Source organism: Salmo trutta, chromosome 3, assembly GCF_901001165.1.
Source record: "Salmo trutta chromosome 3, fSalTru1.1, whole genome shotgun sequence".
In the NCBI taxonomy this organism is placed as follows: Eukaryota; Metazoa; Chordata; class Actinopteri; order Salmoniformes; family Salmonidae; genus Salmo; species Salmo trutta.
In genome coordinates, this window is record NC_042959.1 from 55,924,361 (window position 1) to 55,950,182 (window position 25,822).

At 43.3% G+C, this 25,822-nt stretch overlaps 1 protein-coding gene across 1 annotated transcript; it reads left to right on the forward strand.

Moving 5' to 3' along the window:
• The first annotated feature begins 3,788 nt into the window (after positions 1-3,788).
• On the forward strand, positions 3,789-22,629 carry calb1 (calbindin 1). The gene is made up of 11 exons (XM_029741391.1): positions 3,789-3,971; positions 4,432-4,508; positions 9,448-9,522; positions 14,396-14,476; positions 14,615-14,671; positions 18,837-18,914; positions 19,067-19,122; positions 19,232-19,271; positions 19,391-19,444; positions 20,788-20,859; positions 21,679-22,629. The coding sequence occupies exons 1-11, from the start codon at positions 3,893-3,895 to the stop codon at positions 21,808-21,810; spliced, it is 801 nt and encodes a 266-aa protein (XP_029597251.1). The 5' UTR covers positions 3,789-3,892; the 3' UTR covers positions 21,811-22,629.
• Positions 22,630-25,822: the final 3,193 nt, after the last annotated feature.

A 25,822-nucleotide genomic window follows, 5' to 3' on the forward strand; every position in this document is an offset into this window, starting at 1 on the left:
CAGCAAAATGACATGCTGATATGAACATTTCCACACTCTTGTGGTGTAAAGGAATTTAGATTACAAGAAAATGTAATCCATTCTTATCATTTAAAAACAATATGAAATCGGCTGAAATGTTCATATTCATAAAACTTCCTTCTCCTACTTAAATGTTAGAAATACATTTACTTTCAGTACCATGGTGGGGTATGGGAGGGGAGGGGACAAAACCTAAATGATACATGAACTCCCCCCTCATCCTTCATGTCTGTGCTGTCTGTTCCATGAACCAAGGGGAGAGCTGTTTCCCATTACTCCACTCATGATGCCTCAGAATGGGAACTCTGCATGGTCCCGTTATAAGGTCCATTTATGATAGGTGGTGGTGGGCTTGTTGTAAAAGCACTTCTTAAAAAGCTATGCCAGTTCCCATGCAGTGCTATTACACGCCGACCTTGGCTGCCTGCGGATTCTCGACCCCACCCTGGGAACCCACAGCACGGGGTGATTAGACTGGACCACATCTCTGGAGACTGACCGCAGTCAGAGCTAAGCATTCATTTGTCAAGGGAACGGAGAAGCACATTTTGTGTGTGTGTGTGTATGTGTGTGTGTGTGTGTGTGTGTGTGTGTGTGTGTGTGTGTGTGTGTGTGTGTGTGTGTGTGTGTGTGTGCGCATGCCTGTATGTTCGAACTAACTACAGTATCCACAATCTTTCTACTCAAAAGTGTGACCGTGTCATAAGGCTGTGTTAAGGCACATGGACAAGAGGAGTTATAATTAAGCAATAAGGCCCGAGGAGGTGTGGTATATGGCCAATATACCACGGCTAAGGGCTGTTCTTAGGCACGACGCATCGCGGCCATATATCACAAACCCCCGAGGTGCCATATTGCTATTATAAACTGGTTACCAATGTAATTAGAGCAGTAAAAATAAATGTTTTGTCATACCCACGATATACGGTCTGATATACCACGGCTTTCAGCCAATCAGCATTCAGGGATCGAACCACCCAGTTTATAATGATGAATGACAATGTCATATCCTGTCTCAGTGACTGATGGGAAAGGGAAGAGACAGTGTGATGAGAGTGGATGAGAGGAGGCCCTGGGAACAGGAACAAGCTGAATCATGTCAATGATGACAAGCATCATCATCATCATCATCATCATCGTCATCAACATCATCGTAACACCTTTTATTTGTTTTTCTCATTTACAGAAAGGACTTTGAAGCAACTGGTAGAAAGTATTCATACTGTACCCCTTGACTTCTTCCACATTTAGTTCTGTTACAGCCTGAATTAAAAATATATTGAATTGAGATTTCTTTGTTACTGACCTAAACACAATACCCCATAATGTCAAAGTGGAATTAGTTATTTTTTTAATTTTTACAAATTAATAAAAATTGAAAAGCTGAAATTTGTTGAGTCAATAAGTATTCAACCCTTTTGTTATGGCAAGCCTAAATCAGTTCAGGAGTAAAAATGTGCTTAACAAGTCACATAATAAGTTGCATGCACTCACTCTGTGTGCAATAATAGTGTTTAACATGATTTTTGAATGACTACCTCATCTCTGTACCCCACACATATAATTATCTGTAAGGTTCCTCAGTCAAGCAGTGAATTTCAAACACAGATTCAACCACAAAGACCTGTGAGGTTTTCCAATGCCTCGCAAAGACGGGCACCTATTGATGGAATACTAGCATTTTGCTCCACCCGCAATAACATCTGCTAAAAATGTATAAGTGACAATAAATTTTGATTTGATAAAAAAACTTCAAAAAAGAACAGACATTTCTTTTTTAGACTTGAGATGGTGTATCAACATACCCAGTCACTACAAATATACAGGCGTACTTCCTAACTCAGTTGCCGGAGAGGACTAAACCGCTCAGGGATTTCCCCATGAGGCCAATGGTGACTTTAAAACAGTTACAGTTTAATGGCTGTGATAAGAAAAAACTGAGGATGGAAAAAAAACTAAAACACTATAGTTACTCCACAATACTAACCTAACTGACAGAGGGAAAAGAAGAAAGAAGGAATAAAAATATTCCAACACATGCATCATGTTTGCAACAAGGCAAAAAAGTAATACTGCAGAAAATGCGGCAAAGAAATTCACTTTTTGTCCTGAATACAAAGTGTTATGTTTGGGGCAAATCCAATATAACTCATTACTGAGTACCACTCTCCATATTTTCAAGCATAGTGGTGGCTGCATCATGTTGTGGGTATGCGTTTAATCGTTAACGACTGGTGAGTTTTCAGGATAAGAAATGAATCGAATGGATCTAAACACAGGCAAAATCCTAGAGGAAAACCTGGTTCAGTCTGCTTTCCACCAGACACTGGGAGATGAATTCACCTTTCAGCAAGACAATAACATGAAACACAAGGCCAAATCTACACGGGAGTTGCTTACCAAAAAGACAGTGACTGTTCCTGAGCGGCCGAGTTACAGTTTTGACTTAAATCTACTTGAAAATCTATGGCAAGACGTGAAAATGGTTGTCTAGCAATGATCAACAACCAATTTGACAGAGCTTGAAGAATTTTGAAAAGAATAATGGGCAAAATCCAGGTGTGGAAAGTTCTAAGAGTCTTGCCCAGAAAGACTCACAGTTGTAATCGCTTCCAAATGCGCTTCTACAAAGTATTGACTCAGGGATGTGAATACTTACGTAAATGAGATATTTCTGTATTTCATTTTCAATATAAATTGCAACAATTTAAAAAAACATGTTTTCACTTTGTCATTATGGGGTATTTTGTGTAGAGGGGTGAGAAAAATGTTTAATACATTTTGAATTCAGGCTGTAACAAAAAGTGGAATAAGTCAAAGAATATGAATACTTTCTGAAGGCACCGTACTATAGTGTACAACAACCCGAAAAAGAGACATAACCCTCTTCATAATACGTTCATATAGAAGTAACTTTGTGATACAATGCTGTATGAAGCCATACAAGTCATAGACCTGTGCTGCATTTATATGCAGGGGTACATTGACTCTCCATAGCATTCACTGACCACTGCCATCCATATCGAAGTTCAATTTTTCTTTTGTCACTCACAATAAGGTTATTGAAGGTAATATCTTCACTTTATTCTATTCCATTTCCCCATCTCCCAAAGCCACCTTGTGCACTGAATTGTTATTGATTGTGTGGACTATGTGTGTCCCATTTCCCTGTAAACACACATTATGAGGCAGCAGTCACGTCTTCTCTAATGAGTGGCACCACCCAGTACAACAGCCAATGGTGTAAGAGAAAAATCTAAATGAAATGTTAAGAGTAAGAAACAGAATCCTAAATCTCCATAGTTAGACAAGGAGTTGAGTCAGCCCAACTATCATGGAGGGTCCAGCCAGCAATTCGTATTTCAAAATATCCTTTCTGTCCTTTCTTTCTTTTTTGAAGATTATGTAAGTTTGCATAAGTCTTTTGCTACTCCATAATCCATGTATGGGTTTTATTTCATAAAGAGCCCTTGGATGGCCCTTAAATACCAGAATAAAGAAGGGGGGGTTGAGCTATTTTTTGGTTGAACAACTTCTACACTTTTGTCGGATAGAGCATATATCTGGAGGGGGAAATGAAAAGCACGAAAAGCGGGTGCTCATTTAAATGGATCTCACATCCCCGTGCCCCCTGGCGCGCGTCAACGTGCTGCTGAGCTCGCGCTATTCCTGCGGCGGGAAGAGAGGAGGTGACTTGCGCGTTTGGCTAGTTTCCCAACGTCGGGGAAGGGGGGGCGACAGTGAAAGATTAGCGTGATAGTGTTCCCTTTAAATACCGGGCACCGACTGATCAAAGCGTCTCATTCATAGCATATCCTCTGCCAGTGCAGCTGTCTGGTACGCGCTCCCGTCCCCAAACCTAACCCGCGACATGGCAAACGCTTACCTGCAAGGAGTAGAGATCTCTGCATCACAGTTCCTGGATATTTTTCACCATTATGATAAAGATGGTAATTTATTCTTTAAGATTGTGGATTATTCATGGAGATGGCACTGAAGTAAAACGATTTTTGGGAAGTTTTGCGCCAAAGACCCTCATGGACCATTTGCGCGTTTTAGCGGGTTTTCGAAAATATGTAGTAGCCTACAGTATATTGAATGAAAAAGTCGATTTAGCTGTCAAGACTGATATTTGTTCTCAACTTTATCCATTGACAAATTAGATTGACAAATATTTGATTTAGAACCAATAACCACCATTTTATAGCGACATTTTCAATATTTACAAAACTATAAATGAAAGGTTTAGGCACTAAAATGGAAGTTGTGCATTTTTTTCAAAGTATGATTCAGTCATACAGCTGTCATGAAACGGCAAATGATGGATTTGATCCTGTGCGTAATGTTCTTAAACTTAATGTAGGCTACTTTACGCATGTCTTTGATTGATTTGGTGCTTACTTCTTGCAGGTAATGGATATATTGAAGGGAAGGAGTTGCAGAGTTTTATAAAAGAACTTCAGCAAGCTCGAAAACAGGCAGGACTTGTAAGTAAACTGAATTATTTTAAATGTTTTAAACTCTAAAACATGAATATATTGGCAGTGGGCCTGACAACTAATTGTCTTCTCAAGCTGAACTGTATCTAGTATTTAAATGCGTTTGGTGTGACCCTCATTCCAATTACCTTCATCAGATAGGTCATACAGTAGGCTAGACATATTGACATTGCGAAACCAATGGGTGGTTGATTAGGCTACTGGTGGTGCCACAGTTGAAAGCGTTCAAGTTAAAACATTGTGTGTGTGTGTGTGTGTGTGTGTGTGTGTGTGTGTGTGTGTGTGTGTGTGTGTGTGTGTGTGTGTGTGTGTGTGTGTGTGTGTGTGTGTGTGTAAGAGAGAGGGAGAGAGATTGGGGTGAGTGCGGTGGGGAGAAAGAAAACTCAGTGCACCATTACAGGCACTGATGCTGGTATTATGTGCACACCTTACACGTTTTGGGTCAGTTGTGTCTGTTTCAGTAGTGACATAATGTTGTCTTGTCAACATCCTCATCACTCATAATAGTGATATTCGCTGTGCAATAATAATCTGTAATATTTCATGTTTTTTTACTAGAATAATCAAAAGGTTGGATTATAAAATGCAGTATAGAGCATGTCATTGAGAACATTTAATTTACAGAAGAGTCTAAATGCATATCTTAGATTTGTTGTTGGTTCAGTGATCGCAGGGTTTTCTCAAGAGATGGAAATGGTGCATTTCATGTAACGCTTCACTGAGCTTCCATTTTAAAGTACTGTCATGATATTGTGAAACTGGTTGTTCTTCATTGACCCTTTGCTAAGCCCCACCCTCCTTGGTTACTGTTGCAACCGCGGACAACATTTTCCCTGGAAGCACAATTCCCCCTTCTAACCACTGGCGAAATCCCCTCACAATGATCTCAAACTGTGTTTTTCATACACAATTAAATTATACACTGACTACCCCTTGCTAATCAAGAAATTATCTGGTATGTTGTAGTGGATTGTCATTACAATTGATTCACTGGAACCTGGTAAAATTATGTTTGTAGTGTGGCTAGCCAATGAATCTATGGCTCTGAAATCACTGTCAGCATGCAGTCAAAGCGTACTAACCTCTTTTGGAGCTAACTAGTGCTCTCAAATCGTATCCTGACGTCGACAGCAGATTGGAGTTGTATTAATAACATGGTTAACTTAGCTAGCTAACATACATTTTGAGAAAACAAGTTATATTTAGTGGCAAGCTAGCTAGCATTAGCAACGTTTGGTGGTCAATGAGCCTGAGAAATAGCTAACCAGATGAACTACCAAACAATGTAACAAAAGTATAATTTTGGATTCTAAAAATACTCCATTAACAGGCTCTGGAATCACAAGTACCACTGGTGCACTATTCCATTGTTTAGCCATTTAAAACATGTATTTTTTTTAAAGAACTCAGGGTTTCTCACTGCCCTCACCGGCTTTTATGTGGTTTCAAACATGAGCTTCTCTGAGGTGTAGTACTCGAGACAGTTGCTATCCATTGGAGCACTACGATTAGTTGCCCAGAATTCTGGGGCGGGGCTTAGCGAAGGGTCAATTGACATTGATTAATACATTATGACTAGTTATGAGGTGTCAAGTACATGTCTGGTGTACCAATATTCCATGTCTTTCCATGCCTGAACGACATGGAACAACCCCATATTCCTGGTGCGTCAGATTGATGGGTTGATGGATGTATTTCCCAGATTTCCATCGTGCTCAACTGTAAGCCCCAATGAGGAAAAAGCAGTTTTGTAAAATTCTGTTTTCCATTCTGACCTTGTTATTTGACATTGGTATTTTTATTTGTGTCTCAACTCAGCGTTTTGGGGTCTGAATTGGATTGAGTCACCCATTGCTCAGTGACAAACAGCACTGCAGTGCACTTTCCTACTTTGCATTTGGGAAAGGTTAAACACTTATTTCCCATTCTGTGCACAAGCAATTAGCCAAGCCTCTATAGAGCAAGCCATTTGGCACTCAATCCCAGATCTTTAAACAGGAGTAATGGCTCAACGTTTGCCAGACACTGAAAACACCTTTTGATTTACTCTATGGGGAGAGAGCACATTGGGGAGTTGATTATGGAAAATCGCAGCATTTACTATCAAATTAAGTGCCCATTTACAACTGCCAAATCAATGGCCAGTGAGAAATCATCATTGAAGTGCATTTTGAAGTAGGATTGGAGTTATTAGCATATCTGACACCACCTTATGCAGAGAGATGCCAAAGATGGTTTCCACATTTTGCATGGGCATCATCATCAGAGAGATCAATACAGAGATCAATGATTGGTTTTGACTGCATAGCGCATGCAGTGTGTTGATTGGCTCAGGGTCCTCTTACTTTGAAATTCCATGGAATTCAATCAAACATGCACTTTAACATTTGCAGAGTCACTTGACGTTGGATAGTGGACATGATTTTGATTATGTCATACAGCAATAAAGATGGCTTCCAAAGATGGCCGCCATGCATCTACTCAATGGACACACACATGGACTAGAAGAAGAGCTCACTCGTAGTACATCTTCCTTTCATACAACATAATCATTTTACCCCGAAAGACAAGGCCAATGTTAGAATATTGCCTACTTTCTACGTTGCTACGTATTGCCTACTTTCGACCTGTACACTTTTTTCTCCAGTGAGTATGCAAGGTGGTCTTCTTCTCTAGAGTTAACCTCTTGTGCCAGTTTCTCTGAAAGGAAAATTATGATATGATAATAGTCGTATATTTGGAACATATTTGGTCAGCGCTGGTGTGATACTGGGATTTACAGATATTTGTTTATAGCATCTCAGGATATGGTTCACATTGTTCTTGAAGCAATGCATTGCTTTTATTGATTGTGTTTTGGAGATTAAATGCAAATGTAAAAATCTAAGTCCTACTGTGTTTATATTCCTATTATAGAAAGGCTCTATAAAACAGACATTAGTCAGTACTAAGGTACTTCTGATGTTCTCATGAAAACATATAGTACTAATGCCTCAATCACACCGATAGCCGCATTGCATTTTGGTACAGCAAAAGTACATTCATTTCCAATGGAACGCTGAGTTTGCCTTGCAGCATTGCGTTGCAGAGGCATTTGCAGTGCGTTCTGTGTGGTGCATACGTTGGATTTATCAAACGTATGCGTCAAACTGTATGCGTAGAAGACTTGACAGAAATGGTAGTAGAAGGTGAATGTTGTACTTTTGTTGAACACATATCCAGATGATGCTGCGTACCATTTTGCGCAATGATGGTATAGGCGTGGTCGAGGTGTAAGATAGACTAATATTGATCTTTTATCCTTGGATATCAAATTGAATCTAGTTGTTTTTTTACATCTATCTTACAACTCATTTACTTTTACCATCGACACAATGGGAGTGAGAGATCATAGTAAAGGCCATGTCCATCTTTTACAGCAATGCTCAATTTGCAGCATAAAGCCTAATTTATACCTTACACAAATATGCAACACAAGAACGCAATTAACTATGCATGCAATAAAGCCCACTTCATCAGGCTTACCGCAAGGCCATGTAGCAGATAAGTGCTACCCTTTAAGTGTTACACATCATACAGTATCTACAGTATCACATTGTCACATGTAACACTTCCCAGTCCCAACATAGACAATGTCAAATGGCTGCCTTTAAAGGCCCAGTGTGTAGTCACAAACGTGATTTTCCTATGTTTTATATATATTTACACACTATGAGGTTGGAATAATACTGTGAAAATTGCTAAGAAGCTGTTGTTTCTTTTTGACCATTTTAATGGAAAACAATCACAGTAAGTTACTTAATTGTTATCCATAAATCATTTGATATTGAGATAAAAATGGCTGCATTGGACCTTTAAGCATCTTCTATTATAACTTATTTTAGCATTCTCTTGTGGCACTTCGTATGCTTCTATGAAAGTACCTGACAGTATCAGTGCCTCGTCAACTCGATTCAATTACACTGAACGTGTCAGTGGAGATCTTTATCCTCCACACCAGGCATTACATCAGTAGCTGGCTGGCTGTGCAGCCAGGTCAACTGTGATACAAGTCAGTATTCGATGTCCATCAATGTCTGAGGACGTGGGAAGATGACGTGGAACCAGCCTCTAGGGGCAACAGTGAGAGCTGTTACCTTCAAGTAGGTGTCGGTTTTGCTAGGGCGTTGTGAACGGGAATGGCAGGTGGGAGTACGCATCTGATTCGAAAGGTTGCAAGTTCTAATCTAGCGATAGAATGTTGTTTTTTATATTTTGTTTTAAACATATCCCAAACCTTAACCATTCAGAGTTAATGCCTAACCTTAAGAATTTTGAATAAATGCCTGAACTTAACCCTAACCATACAAATTCAGAGTTAATGCCTAAACTTAACCTTAAACACTTTGAAACTTTACATTTGGAACAACTTCAAAATTTGCCATTTGAGAAACATGGATCAACGTCTAATTCTGCCGTGAGACTTTGAGAGCTGGTTGGGCCCCTCCGTACATGCATGATCAATGCATCGCGTGGCCATCTGTATGTGTGCAGCGACATGGACTGACCTGTGCTAAAAGTGATGGGTGAAGATTACAACACTCGCTCCTAATCTAATTCAGATTGGATAACATGGCCATCTGCTTAGCATGTTAAATGGTGTTTGTGAGGACACAAGGTATACAAGGTCTTTCACGGCACCAGGTTTCTACTAAATAGCCTTTCCAGATAATGGAGCAGATTTACTGAGCCCTCTCATGTTATCAGTGCTTGTATTTCAAACAACTAAAAGCTTCCCTGCATAAAACATAATTACTTGTTATAAGGATGTGTGAATCCCTATTTATTTTCGTTGTTAACCAATATGTTTATATGTTGATTTGTGTGTAATTCTTCAAGGCAAAAGCTACTGCAATTAATTGACACTGTAATTTTCACTCTCTCATAGGAGCTTACAGACCAAATGAAGGCTTTTGTACAGGAATATGAGAAAAATACAGATGCCAAAATTGGAATTGTTGAGGTGAGAGTCTACATAAACTCATGATGCAGTAGGTTAAGACCCACCTAGAATTTGGGACTTTCAGGGACACCGGATCTTGAAACACTGACAGGTTTATAGGGGGCTTCTCCCTCTATGAAAGGTGTTGAAATATAATTTTAAAAGACAGTCACTTTAGCCATGCAGGGTCAAGGGGATTCATATCTCTGCTGTAGATGGATACTCTGAAGCTTTAGCTGACAGACAGGGTCCTGACAGGGTCATTCAGCTGTACACAAATGCACCAACGCACGCAAACACACACACACAGTGATTACACAAAAATAGAGGTAAGACACATCATTTGAAAGTGGAAAACACATCTATTGTGTTTGGAATACGAGATTGTCGTTTAGATTGGATTCTCCAGGAGCGGGATGGAAGAACAGGAGTCCTGTATGAAAACACATTTTTGGCATGGGGTGTTTCAATGCCCCCGGAATGGTTATATTGCAGATGTCTGATGGATAATCTAGCGGGAGGAGTCTGAAAGTTTAGGCCGGGTCTCAAACCGGATTTACAATGTATTTCTAAGCAGCCAGCTGGGTTTGCTCACTGGGCAAAAACTGGTAGAATCAATATTGTTTTACGTTATTTAAAAAAATAAAAATAAATGATGTGTCAGACCAGTGGGTTTGATCAAGAAGTTTACACAGATCAGACAGACAAGTGTGATACCCTCAGTTTCAAGGGTGTTTATTTAAAACAAAGAAAAAGTAAAGAAACCGGTCTCCTCCCGGAGACCTCTTCCAGGTTACCGTCTTCTGGGCTCCGGGGAACGCTGTCTCCTCTGGGGTAGACCACCGAGCCCCTCGGTTCTAGCAGACCGTGAGGACATCTGGCCGGTAGCGACCTCTCACTACCTCCAACCCTCCTGGAAGCTTTATGTACTGCTGTACCGTGCTGCTGGTGAGCAATCAGCACCTTGATTGCTCACCAGCCTCAATCAGCCCCAATTAGTCCTGGCCGGATGACCCGTTGAGACCTGGCACGTCCAGCAGAGGGAGCCACCGCCGCATGATGTAGACTCCGACTGTCACCAGGCCTCGACGAGTTGCCCCATGGTGGGTTGTCCGCAGTACGCCACACAAGAATCAACTGGTGACTCAATCATTTGTGTCCTTTCCCCTGGCCATCCAGACCAGGGGATCATGGTCCGTGATCAGGGTGAAGTGGGTGCCCAACAGGTAATACTTAAGAGTGTCTAGTGCCCACTTCACCGCTAAACACTCTTTCTTGACAATCAAGTACTTGTTTTCTAGGAGTATCAACTTCCGGGTTATGTACATGATGGGGTGTTCCTCCCCACTGTGTACCTGGGACAGGATGTCCCCTAGTCCCGTGTCGCAGGCATCCGTCTGCACCAGCATCGGTACCTGGAAATCCCGCGTCACGAGAATCGGATGGGAGCACAGGGCTTCCTTCAGGCACCTGAACGCCGCTTCGGCCTCATCCGACCACTTCACTGTTTTTGGGAGGTGGCCGCTGGTCAGAACGGTAAGGGCTATAGCCGCAAAGTTGGGGATTAACCAGCTATAGTATCCCGCCAGCCCCAGGAAGGAATTGACCTGTGCCTTGGGGCATGGGCCAGTCACAAACTGGCTGGACCTTCGTCTCCTGGGGCTTGACATTCACATGTCCGATCAAATACCCCAGGTACTCAAATCTTATCAAACACCAGCTTGCATTTCTTGTGATTCACTGTCAATCCGGCTTGAATGAGCACATCCAGTACCGCCTGGAGACGCGTCAGGTGCTCTTCCCAACCTTGGCTGTGGATGATGATGTCATCCAAATAGGTCGCTGCGTACTGTTGGTGGGGTTGGAGGAGTCGGTCCATCAGGCGTGGAACGTGGGCTGGGCTCCATGGAGACCAAACAGGAGGACCCGGTATTGGTATAAGCTGTCCGGAGTCGAGAATGCCGTATTTTCCCAGGAGGAGGCTGCCAAGGGTACCTGCCAATATCCCTTGGTCAGGTCCAGGATGCTGATGTACTGGACCTTTCCCAACCGGTCGATGAGCTTGTCCACCCTCAGAAAATACGGCCGTGTTCCGATCGATGAGCTCCCGGAGTGCTTGCTTCTGGGCCGGTCCGAGGTCCTCATTGCTCGAGACCACCACTGGTCCCGTCGACGTCCTGGGTTTCGACCACAACACAGCCAAGGCTGTCCTCACGTGCCACCTCTTCAAAAGGTTCACGTGGTAAATCTGTTCGTGTTTCCATCTCCCTGGCTGCCGTACGTGGTAATTTATAGGTCCCAGCTTCTCTGTCACCTCACACCGTGCCATGTTGCCAGGAACTTACTTTCTGTGGTGGGGATTAAAACTAGCCCCTTCTCACCCACATAGAACTCTCGGGGCTGGGTACCCCGATTGTAGACCTTGGCTTGGGCGCACTGGGCCTTCGCCATATGTTCCCTTACCACTGGCCATATGCCTGTCATCCGCTCCCTCATTGTCTCTACCTGTTCCACCACGCTGCGTAAGGGGGTCGGCTAGGCTTCCCACACCTCCCGTACGGGAATGGCCTCGGGATAACGGGTGGCATAATCTACTATTACCAGGATGTACCGGTGTCCTCGGGCCATTTTTACCAGGGGTCCCACTATATCTATGGCGATGCATTCAAACGGCACTCCAATGATCGGAAGGGGAACCAGCAGGTTCCGGAAGTGTGCTTTTGGTGCGGTGATTTGACACTCGGGGCAGCTGCGGCAATAGCCTTCCACGGCCTGCCTCATGTGGAACCAGGCATTTCCGGGTCTTCTCCATTCCCAGGTGCTCCCCCAACAAATGGGTGTGGGCCAGCTGGAGAACGGTTCCGACATACCAGCGGGCCAGCAACAGCACCTCTCGAAGTTCCCCCTGTTCGTGGGACACCTGATACAACAGGTTATTTTTGATTTGGAAGTCACTCAACAAGCTGGCCATCCACCGCTATCACTTGGGCCGTGGCGGCGTTCAAGTTCGGATCCTCCCACTGGAAATTGAAGAGGGGAAGCATGGGCTCCTCCTCCGGTTGTTCACCCCCTCGGACCCCCAACTCCGGGTCCGTAGACACGGGGTTGGCAACCGCTTGCTTACGGGTCGTGCAGGTGACGGTCTGTCCCCTCTCTCGTCGGTCGCCAGCTCATTCTCTTTTTCTCAGCTCGTGCCTCCACATTGCCGAGAACAGCGAACAATCTAGTCCCACGAGGAGGGGTACCGGCAACTCAGGTACAGCACCCACCACCATCTGACAGATTCCTTGTGGCGTCACGATGGTGGCCTGCCTGGTGAATACTGCCTGCCCGGGTGAATGTTGCCGTGGACACAGGAGACTGACATAGCGTTACCACACTCCCAGAATCCAACAGAGAGTGTGTGTCGTGACCATTGACTTTCACCGGCACCATGGGTAGTTCACTGTGGGCCCAACATGAGATGAGGTAGTTTACTGCATGGCCCGACTCATCTCCAGGGCCCGCTGAGGGCATCGACTCCTCTTGACAAGGGCAATTGCATGCGAGGTGTTCCCGGGCGCCACACTCAAAACATCTCCTTCGATCTTCATCCTCCTGGGGTTGTTGGCAGCGGGTCAACTCCCCCCTGGCTGTCTCTCTGCGGGTCTGCAGTCCTTTAGCCCGGCTGACTGTCGGATTGGGGAGTACGGTGGTGGGGTCATCCTTCTTTCCCCTCCGACAGCTCCCGGACTTGACCTGCATCCCTTTCAGCAGGGCCTCTGTATTCTGGTGTGTCTCCACAGCTCACAAGAGGTCCTCCAAGGTCTGGGCGCGTAGGTTTGCCTCCCTCTTCATGTGAAGTAGCACCCGTAAGAAGCGATCCATGACCACTTTGTCGATAACATGGAGGGTGGCTACGTCGGTTAGGAGCCATGCTCTGGTGATGCACAGTAGGTCGCTCATCTGGGCTCGGGGGGAAGCTTTCGGCCACAAACCTCCAGTCGTGGACCAGTTGGGCCCGACGGGCCAGGCTGTACCCGTAGTGGCTGAGAACCTCCCTCTTGAGACAGTCGTAGTTAGCCACCTGTTCGGTGTTGAGTTTATAATACGCCTTTTGGGCATCTCCGGACAGGAAAGGGGCCAGCAGACTCGCCAAATTCGCCTTGGGCCAACCTTTCCGGAGTGCTGTCCGTTCAAACGTGCAGAAGTAGGTTGTCATCCTCTGTTAGCTTAATTAAAAACTGATTGGGATGCGATTCGGTCTGCGTTTGTCCTCGCAGCTTCCTGACGTCCTCCAGCAGGCGGACATTCTGTAGACGCTGTTCTTCCAGCATTCGTTCCTAAATGTCCTGTTGCGCTTGTTGTGCCTGAACAAACTGAGCTATCAACTCGGCCAAGCTGATAGTGCGTAAACGTCAACCCTGGTCTGACCACGTTCTCAGACTTGCCCTGTCCGGTAGCAACCCTCCCATGTGCTGGCCTCCTGGCAGCTTTATGGGCCCCGTATGGCTGGTGAGCAATCAGCCCCTCTGTCTGTCATATGGCCTCGACGAGACTCCCCCTGGTACGCCACAATGATGACATTGAATCAATGTGGAAAACTGATTGGATTTGAAAAAAGTATTCAACATAAGGGAATTTAGTCTTTTTTTCACCCAACTTTAACCTAAATCCAATGACATAGTGATATTTTTTGTTGATTTCACATTGAATTCTCAACCAAACGTAAATCAAAACCAGACGTTTAAATGACGTCTGTGCCCAGTGGATGGTGGCTAAACTGTCACAGGGTGCCATTCTTTGCCACTGATCAACTGTTAAAAATAAATGGGACGTTGAACCAATGTAAGCATGTTTCAGGACAATACAGTGTTATCTCTTATATATTTTGGTTCTTTTCTCTGTGTCACAGCTAGTACAAATATTGCCCACAGAGGAGAACTTCTTGTTATTTTTCCGGCAACAGTTGAAGTCTTGTGCGGAATTTATGCAGGTATTTTTCTATTAACCAATATTATCTATTTTAAATGTTTTCAAGTGGCTCATGGCATAAATATAGTTTTTAACTGATTTAACTATTCTCTCCTCATTGATGATACAAACCCCTATTTCACTCATTGTCTCATTCCAGGCTTGGCGATGTTATGATGCAGACCATAGTGGCTACATTGAAGCAGATGAGCTGAAGGTGAACAATGCTGGACTGTAACTTGCCTCCCAATTTGTATCTTGATGAACTGTCTCATTGTCCTCTCTATTTCATTAAGGGGATATAGGCTCACAAGGAGCCTCTGAGGTCAAGGCTTATCTGGACTGTAACTTGAAATCCCTTTTTTATTGTAAATCATTTTGGTAACTGAGCAATTTGTAGGAATCTCAGGGGAGTTTTGTCTTTCTTAACCCCAATACCAAAGTTTCACTCATATACAGTACCAGTCAAAAGTTTGGACACACCTATCCATTCAAGGGTTTTTCTTTATTTTTACTATTTTCTACATTGGAGAATAATAGTGAAGACATCAAAACTATGAAATAACACATACGGAATCATGTAGTCACCAAAAAAGTGTTAAACAAATCTAATATATTTGAGATTCTTCAAAGTAGCCACCTTTTTTGCCTTGATGACAGCTTTGCACACTATTGGCATTCTCTCAACCAGCTTCATGAGGTAGTCACCTGGTAATGCTTTTCCAACAGTCTTGAGTTCCCACATATGCTGAGCCCTTGTTGGCTGCTTTTCCGTCACTCTGCAGTCCATCCCAAACCATCTCAATTGGGTTGAGGTCAGGTAATTATGGAGGCCAGGTCATCTGATGCAGCACTCCATCACTCTCCTTGGTCAAGTAGCCCTTACACAGCCTGGTGGTGTGTTTTGGGTCATTGTCCTTTTGAAAAACAAATGATAGTCCCACTATCAAACCAGATGGGATGGCTGTAGTAGCCATGCTGGTTAAGTGTGCCTTGAATTCAAAATAAATCAGTGACCGTGTCACCAGCAAAGCACCCCCACACCATCACACCCACCTCCTCCTCCTCCATGCTTCACGGTGGGAACTACACATGCGGAGATAATCCGTTCACCTACTCTGCGTCTCACAAAGACATGGCGGTTGGAACCAAAAATCTCAAATTTGGACTCATCAGACCAAAGGACAGATTTCCACCGGTCTAATGTTCATTGCTAGTGTTTCTTGGCCCAAGCAAGTCTCTTCTTCTTATTGGTGTCCTTTAGTAGTCATTTCTTTGCAGCAATTCGATCATGAAGGCCTGATTCACGCAGTCCCCTCTGAACAGTTGATGTTGAGATGTGTCTGTTACTTGAACTCTGTGAAGCATTTATTTGGGCTGCAATCTGAGGTGCAGTTAATTGCCCATTTCTAAAGCTGGTAACTCTAATGAACTAATCCTCTGCAGCAGAGGTTACGCTGGGTCTTCCTTTCCTGTGGTTGTCCTCATGAGAGCCAGTTTCATCATAGCGCTTAATGGTTTTTGCAACTGTACTCAAAGAAACTTTCAAAGTTCTTGAAATTTTCCGGATTGACTGACCTTCCTGTCTTAAAGTAATGATGGATTGTCATTTCTCTTTGCTTATTTGAGCTGTTCTTGCCATAATATCGACTTGATCTTTTTCCAAATGTGGCTATCTTCTGTATACCACCCCTACCTTGTCACAACACAACTGATTGGCTCAAACGCATTAAGAAGGAAAGAAATTCCACAAATTAACTTTTAACAAGGCTAACCTGTTAATTGAAATGCATTCCAGGTGACTACCTCATGAAGCTGGTTGAGAGAATGCCAAGAGTGTGCAAAGCTGTCATCAAGACAAAGGGTGGCTACTTTGAAGAATCTCAAATATAAAATATATTTTTGATTTGTTTAACACTTTTTTGGTTACTACATGATTCCATATGTGTTATTTCATAGTTTTGATGTCTTCACTATTATTCTACAACATAGAACATAGTAAAAATAAAGAAAAACCTTGAATGAGTAGGTATGTCCAAACTTTTGACTGGTACTATACGTTGGCTATAACCTTCCCTAGAGTAGTGTCAAGGAAGTTGTGGAATAATTAAGCTGGATTGATGTGCACTCTGAGTGAGCTATACACTCTATCTAGAACCTAAAAGGGTTATTTGGCTCTCCATAGGATAACCCTTTGAATAACCCTTTTTGGTTCCAAGTAGAACCCTTTTGTTCTATATGGAACCCAAAAACGTTTTACCTGGAACTAAAAAGTTTAGCAAACTCCAGGTGTTAACATATTTTTGATGACATGAAAATGAAGCTCTTTAGCCACGCACGCCAGTGGTGGGTTTGGCGTCGCAAAAAATATGAATATGCAGAAAAAATCCCCCCATACCTACTGTAAAATATGCAGGTGGATCTTTGATGTTATGGGGCTATTTTGCTTCCTCTGGTCCTGGTGCCCTTGTTAAGGTCAATGTCATCATGAACTTTATCCAGTACCAGGACATTTTAGCCAAAAACCTGGTTGTGTCTGCCAGGGGGCTGAAACTTGGCCACAAGTGGATCTTCCAGCAAGACAATAACCCCAAGCACACATCAAAATCCACAAAGAAATGGTTAGTTGACCACAAAAAATCTACATTTTGCAATGGCCATCTCAGTCTCCGGACTTGAACCACATTCAAAACCTGTGGTTTGAATTGAAGAGGTCCATAAGCACAGATGAAGGATATCATGGATCTGTATAAAGAAAGGGTCTAAGATGCTTTCCAATGTGTTCTCCAATCCATAAAACATTTTTGAAAAAGGCTCAGTGCCATTATCCTCGCAAGGTAAGGTATTGAAAACAGGGGTGCCAATGATTTTGACCCCTATCTTCTTGTGGAAAAAAAACAACTGTATTAGTATAAAATAATTTCATTTTTCAGTTTTTGTTGAGCATACAATATACAGTGCCTTCAGAAAGTATTCATACCCCTTGACTTTTCCACATGTTGTTGTGTTACAGCCTGAATTCAAAATTGATTACATAGATTTTTTTCCCTCACCCATCTACACACACACACAACACCCCATAATGACAAAGTGATAATAAGTTTAGACATTTTTGCAAATGTATTGAAAATGAAATACAGAAATATCTAATTTACATATGTATTCACACCCCTGAGTCAATACTTTGTAGAAGCACCTTTGGCGGTGATGACAGCTTTGAGTCGTCTTGGGTATGTCTGTATCATCTTTGCACATCTGGATTAGGGGATTTTCTCCCATTCTTCCTTGCAGATTTTCTCAAGCTCTGTTAAGTTATATGGGGAGTGACGGCTAATAGCAATCTTCAAGTCTTTCCGCAGATTTTCAAAGGGATTCAATGATCTCAGAGTCTTTCATGTGGCTTTTGGCAAACTCCAAGCGTGACGTCATGTGTATTTTTCTCAGGAATGGCTTCCGTCTGGCCACTCTACCATGAAGCCCATATTGGTGAAATGTTGTAGAGACTGTTGTCCTTCTGGCAGGTTCTCCCATCTCAGCCAAAGAACTCTGTAGTTCTGTCGGAGTGGACATTGGGTTCTTGGTCACCTCCCTAACTAAAGTCCTTCTTGCCCGGTTGGTCAGTTTGGTTGGACGGCCGGCTCTAGGCAGAGTCTGGGTAGGTCCATATTTTTTACATTTCCCAATGATGGAGACCACTGTGCTCTTGGAAACTTTGAACACTTTAGAAATTGTTTTATACCCTTCCCCAGATATATGCCTCATCACAATTATAACTCAGAGATCTACAGACAGTTCCTTGGACTTCATGGTATAGTTTCTGCTCTGACATGCACTGTCAACTGTAGGACCTTATATAGACAGGTGTGGTTCTTTCTAAATCATGTCCAAACAATTTAATTGGTCACAGGTGGACTCCAATCAAGTTGTAACGACATCTCAAGGACGATCAAAGGAAATTGGATGCACCTGAGCTCAGTTTAGAGTGTCATAGAAAAGGGTTGTGAATACTTATGTAAATTAGGTATTTGTGTATTTCATTTTTAATAAATTTGCTAAACTTTCTAAAAACATGTTTTCACTTTGTCATTATGGGGTATTGTGTTTAGAAGGGTGAGAACATTTTTCTCCATTTAATCCATTTTGAATTCAGGCTATAACACAACACAATGTGGAATAAGTCAAGGGGTATGAATACTTTATGAAGACACTGTAGCTCAGAATTTGTATTATTTATTTTATACAGTCTTTTTTGCTCATCTTTATCAAGGGTGCCAATATTTCTGGACCTGACTGTACCTCCCGCACAGCATTGCATTTAAAATGTGTCTGCTATAGCAGGCGTTGTTGTCAAACTGATCTTTCTGCTTTTGCTTAATTTCCAGAACTTTTTGAAAGATCTGCTTCAGAAGGCTAAGAAACCATATGACGAAAAGAAGTTAGATGAGTATACACATACCACAGTAAGAATATAGTTTATACTTATGCAGCTAGACTCGGCAACAACTTTGAGAACAGTGTAGCTAAATGGCTACAACAAATAGCTCTGTACAGTATAGTCCTTCATTTTCTGTTTTGTAGAACTTTAATTCGTTTATTTTTTTTTCTCTTCCAGCTCAAAATATTCGACTCAAACCACGATGGGAAGTTGTGTTTGGCAGAAATGGCGAGGTCTGCTTATGGAGTTTTGTCCTGTGTGATATGAATGATATATCTGTCTACACATCATGCTGTATATGACCTGAACACAATTCTTCCAATGTGTGTTTTTTTTCAACAGGCTGCTACCGGACGAGGAGAACTTTCTACTCAAGTTTCAGGTTGGTGGTTATTCCCAGAGTAAATCCGAGATGGAATCGGAAAATCAAATTGACCTTGACTCAATTGTCTCCTCTCCCTCTCTTTTCCTCCCCCTCTCCCTCCTGTCTTTCTGTTACAGAATGTGAAGATGGTGAGAAGAGAGTTCAACAAGATCTTTGAGTTATACGATCAGGTACATTCCAATAATACATTGTCATTATGCACCCTCTCAAAAAAATAAGAATCACTCTCTGTTATGGCATTTTGAATGTTTCAATGCATCTCAAGACACAGTATGAACAAGGACAGAAAGTGCTTCAGAACGTGCTAGTCTAGGAAATTGCTGCTCTCCAGGGATGCACTCCCTCAATCTTTCTCTCTTATCCTCTTTATCTATCTCTCCTTCTCTTTCTTGCTCTTGTTCTCTCTCTGTCTATCTACCGATTTCTCTTCCTATTGCCCTTATTTGTATGCACAATGGATACAGTGCATGGTCCCCCCCTGCCACCATCACTCTTCCTCTCTCTCTCGCTCTTTCACGCTCTCTCTCTTCCCCCATCCCCATTTACCCCACCCTCTCCATCTCTTTCCTCTCCCTCTCTCCCCCTATAATATATGACTGTCTGCAGCAGGTCGGCCCATACCTTCTCTCCCGTGGCAGCGCATGTAATCCATATTGACTGGCAGGTTCATGTTGCGCAGGCGGGCAGGCAGGCTGGTAGGCAGACAGGCAGGCAGGCATGGAGGCTGACAGGCAAACAGACAGGGAGGCGGGCAGACAGACAGACAGGCAGACAGACAAGGAGGCAGGGAGGCAGGCAGGGAGGCGTTCTGGGCCACGCTGATATGTGACATCCAGACCGGTAATTGGGGCAGCAAATGACAACACATTATTTAGTTTGCCTGTAGAGCATTACAGGACAATTAATCTGAGTGGCTGGCTTTTCATGCTTTTCCATTTGTTTTAGTTTTCGACCATAGAACCTGGTTTAAAGATTTAGATTGTTAGAAGTGCCATGTTGGCACCTACTGTCCCAAATGGTTCCTGATGATGGTGTTCTTGTTGCCAACACAGAGGATTGATTGCTAGACTCTATGGTACAGTATTTCTATTGCTCTGAATGGAGTTGGACACACAGAGAACTCCCCTAAAGTGGATAGGAATATCCTTGTAAAGGTATCAGCGATGTGGTTATAATATTGCTTTCAGGGCACACGAGCCAGTACATAGATGACCAAAAACAAACAGCTCAAATTCATGAATAGAAAATATGAGCAAATATCCGAAGGGCCCATGAACAAGCTGTTCAAATATACACATCTGTTCATTAGGCCTATTGTTTTGTTTGTTTACTGAGATCAGGCTTGTGAGATGTAGCGTGGTATCATGTTGACACTACATACCAAACCAAACCCACAGGCGGGCTAAATGGTGTGACATTGTGTTTCTTGTGTGTCTCTCTCTGTCTTTCTCCCCCTCTCTCTCTGTCTCTCTCTCTGTCCTTCTCTCTCTCTCTCTCTCTCTCTCTCTCTCAGGATGAGAATGGCTATATGGATGAGAATGAGCTGGATGCCCTCCTCAAAGATTTGTGTGAGAAGAACAAGAAGGTGGGTTTCCATTCTGTTTAATTGATGGAGACTAAGGGCAAGATTCAATCAGTTCCGCCTTAACCTGCGATAATCAAGAACTGCATACCAGTCTCATTGTTTTTATTTAGGCGATGTCTGAGGTGTAACTGTGTTGGAGCTGTCAAATCAGCAAGCGGCTCCCGGCGTTATACTTATCGCGGACATTGCCATTGGATGCGCCAAGTCGAATTAGTAATAAACCCACACTGCTAAAACACCAGCTATGCGGGTGTCAGCTTTCAATGGTTAACGCTTTCTCTGATTGAACCTAGGTCTGAACAGTCCAAACAAATCTTTTGGTTTTTCATCTTGAGACTTCAAATATCACAGAGGGCCTCGTTTGTTGCCTGTGGTGATATGATTGGCCTGAGAACAATCAGAGTACCTCTTCAAACAAACTCATAAGAGCATGTTTAGAACTGGACAGATATCCTGTGTCTGTCTGTCTGTCTGTCTGTCTGTCTGTCTGTCTGTCTGTCTGTCTGTCTGTCTGTCTGTCTGTCACTCTCTCTCTATCTTTCTCTTTTTCTCTCTCTCTCGCACTCTCACAGCTGACTTTAAAAATAGTTTTCTGGATGTCAATATGTCAAAGCCATATGTGACCTGCATGTAGAGCCTACTCCTCTTTTTTTGTGCAAATATTTTGTGTCATCTTTATGAGCTAAGCTTTGGGCCAGCGACCATCTCATAGCCGCAGGGGATTTTGAAATGAAAAAGTAGGGTCAATGTTAAATCTGTAAAAGTCAAGGGATGAAAATGACAAGTTGGATGTCTGCATCTGTTTCTTGTCTTCGACAGGTGCTGGAAGTCAACAAAATCCCCACATATAAGACCGCCATTATGGCGCTATCAGACGGGGGCAAGCTGTACAGGACAGAGCTAGCGCTGGTGCTCTGTGCTGAGGACATTTCAGCCCCTGCCCCCTTATAAACCACACCCCCTCCACCCCCTTCCAACCCGCCTCCCTTCCCCTCACTCATGAAGTGTTTAAAGATACTGTAGCTTGAAACTCCAAGGATGTAGGGTGTATTTTTGCTTTTCTTTCAAGAAATCTGTCAATTTGCCAGTGACAGTGTGTGCGTAGCTAGGACACATTATCAGAGACATAGGGTGTCACATACTTTTCAAACCTTTTGTTTCTATACTCTTTGTAAATGTACAGATTTTTGTAACAATGAGATTGATACCACCATTGAAAGTCCCTGTACTTTGTCTTCTCTATACTACATACTCCAACCTCTCATTGGCTGAAAGAGAGGGTGTCCCCTACTGACCAGTGACAACAATGTTTACCGTATTGTTAAATAATATCTCTACACCAAGTAGTCAAACTACTAGTAACAATAACTTATACTATTAGAATTATATCCCTCCAGTAGCCTAAGCAATACGTTACTAAAATGTTTCTGTAATGTGGTGCATGGAAATGAAAAATAAAGAAAATAGCGGAAGAACAGTTCTGTGATGTGAGACCATTTTAAGCTATATATCGTTTTGCAGTGCATGTTAGTTGCTGAAGGCTAGCCTTGTATGGAGGTACTACTGAATGGACAAGCGCATATCTCAGAGTTGTGTAGCCTAACCCCCGTGACCCCTGACCTGCCCTGTGTATAACGATGGTGCCAGTCTCTGATGTGCTACATGGACCTTTTTTTGCACTGTAAACAATGCCATGCCCCACCATGCTGGGCACCAGAAACACTGTGTAAGATGTAATAAAAACTAAATTCAACAACTACCTTACACCCCAACTGTGTGCATCGCTGTGTTGCTATTTGACTGACGTAGGGGGGAATTGACAATGTCAAGAATGATATGGTTGAAACATAATAATAATGAATTTAATATGAAAAACACTGAAGGCTCTGAAGAAAATAACAAAAAAGGTTTATATATACAGAGTGTACAAAACATTAAGAACACCTGCTCTTTCCATGACATAGATTGACCAGATGAGTCCAGGTGAAAGCTATGATCCCTTATTGATGTCACTTGTTAAATCCACTTCAATCAGTGTAGATGAAGGGGAGGAGACAAGTTAAAGAAGGATTTTTAATCCTCGAGACATGGATTGTGTGTGTGTGTGCCATTCAGAGGGTGAATGGGCAAGACAAAATATTGAAGTGCCTTTGAACAGGGTATGTTAGTAGGTGCCAGGCGTGCCGATTTGTGTCAATAACTGCAACGCTGCTGGATTTTTCACGCTCAACCGTTTCCTGTGTGTATTAAGAATGGTCCACCACCCAAAGGACATCCAGCCAACTTGACACAACTGTGGGAAGCATTGGAATCAACATGGGCCAGCATACCTTGTAGAGTTCATGCCCTGACGAATTGAGGCTGTTCTGAGGGTTAAAGAGGGGGGTGCAAGTTGCAACTTAATATTAGGAAGGTGTTCCTAATGTTTGGTATACTCAGTGTGTGTGTGTATATATATATAATATATATATATATATATTATATATATATATATATATATATAAGCTATATATATATAAGCTATATATATATATATAAGCTATATATATATATACACTGCTCAAAAAAATAAAGGGAACACTTAAACAACACAATGTAACTCCAAGTCAATCACACTTCTGTGAAATCAAACTGTCCACTTAGGAAGCAACACTGATTGACAATAAATTTCACATGCTGTTGTGCAAATGGAATAGACAACAGGTGGAAATTATAGGCAATTAGCAAGACACCCTCAATAAAGGAGTGGTTCTGCAGGTGGTAACCACAGACCACTTCTCAGTTCCTATGCTTCCTGGCTGATGTTTTGGTCACTTTTGAATGCTGGCGGTGCTTTCAGTCTAGTGGTAGCATGAGACGGAGTCTACAACCCACACAAGTGACTCAGGTAGTGCAGCTCATCCAGGATGGCACATCAATGCGAGCTGTGGCAAAAAGGTTTGCTGTGTCTGTCAGCGTAGTGTCCAGAGCATGGAGGCGCTACCAGGAGACAGGCCAGTATATCAGGAGACGTGGAGGAGGCCGTAGGAGGGCAACAACCCAGCAGCAGGACCGCTACCTCCGCCTTTGTGCAAGGAGGAGCAGGAGAAGCACTGCCAGAGCCCTGCAAAATGACCTCCAGCAGGCCACAAATGTGCATGTGTCTGCTCAAACGGTCAGAAACAGACTCCATGAGGGTGGTATGAGGGCCCGACTTCCACAGGTGGGGGTTGTGCTTACAGCCCAACACCGTGCAGGACGTTTGGCATTTGCCAGAGAACACCAAGATTGGCAAATGCGCCACTGGTGCCCTGTGCTCTTCACAGATGAAAGCAGGTTCACACTGAGCACTTGACAGACGTGACAGAGTCTGGAGACGCCGTGGAGAACGTTCTGCTGCCTGCAACATCCTCCAGCATGACCGGTTTGGCGGTGGGTCAGTCATGGTGTGGGGTGGCATTTCTTTGGGGGGCCGCACAGCCCTCCATGTGCACGCCAGAGGTAGCCTGACTGCCATTAGGTACCGAGATGAGATCCTCAGACCCCTTGTGAGACCATATGCTGGTGCGGTTGGCCCTGGGTTCCTCCTAATGCAAGACAATGCTAGACCTCATGTGGCTGGAGTGTGTCAGCAGTTCCTGCAAGAGGAAAGCATTGATGCTATGGACTGGCCCGCCCGTTCCCCAGACCTGAATCCAATTGAGCACATCTGGGACATCATGTCTCGCTCCATCCACCAACGCCAAGTTGCACCACAGACTGTCCAGGAGTTGGCGGATGCTTAGTCCAGGTCTGGGAGGAGATCCCTCAGGAGACCATCCGCCACCTCATCAGGAGCATGCCCAGGCGTTGTAGGAAGGTCATACAGGCACGTGGAGGCCACACACACTACTGAGCCTCATTTTCACTTGTTTTAAGGACATTACATCAAAGTTGGATCAGCCTTTAGTGTGGTTTTCCACTTTAATTTTGAGTGTGACTCCAAATCCAGACCTCCATGGGTTGATAAATTGGATTTCCATTGATTATTTTTGTGTGATTTTGTTGTCAGCACATTCAACTATGTAAAGAAAAAAATATTTAATAAGATTATTTCTTTCATTCAGATCTAGGATGTGTTGTTTAAGTGTTCCCTTTATTTTTTTGAGCAGTATATATATATAAGCTATATAGAGGTGTCGTCAGATCTGGTGGACAGGAGAACAGAATTAACGTAGGTATTTGAAAGCTATTCTGAACAGCACAGTTATCTGTGCCTTAAACGAGGCCAGAGACACTACAGCCCTGAAATTGACTGGAAGTTCCACAGTCGAGGCGCTGCAAAACTGAAAGACCCTGTCGCCCATAAATGTTTGTCTGCAGTGGGGCTGCTGAACAAGTACAGACCTGGAGGTTCAAAGGGTGTGTGTGGGGTAGGAGGGTAGAATGAGGTCAGACAGGTCCTTGGCTCCACAGTTGTGGATAGCTTGGTCGGTGTGAACCAGGATTTTAAAGTCAATGTGTAAGCATATGGGGAGCCAGCGGAGGTTGAACAGTACTGAAGGGATGTGCTTACAGGGGGAGGTGAGGACACTTCAGATGGAACTTCCTTAACCTGTGTGCCAATCTGTTTCTGCTTTGGCCAACTTGTCGTTGCAACAATGCAGCGTTGCTGAATGCAGAAACAGTCTGGTGCCCAGGCCAGGAGCTTTCTGTAGGCATAGGGGCACTTGAAGTTACACGCTGCTTTATGATAGACAGAGGGAAGCATTAACCTTATAAATCCCTGCACTGAGTGTAGAGGCATTGCTCAGTGCTCTGTCCTCCATGCACTATGCAGTGAGAGTTTAGAGAGCAGGATGATTTTATCTCCTAATTGGGCAACTGCTGGCCTCTTTCTCCGAGTTGGTAAAGGTATAGCGATGGCTTATCTGAGGTTAGCTGCAGTATGTACTTGCCTAGTTAAATAAAGGTTAAATGTAGCAGGTGTGAAATGTGTGTTCCT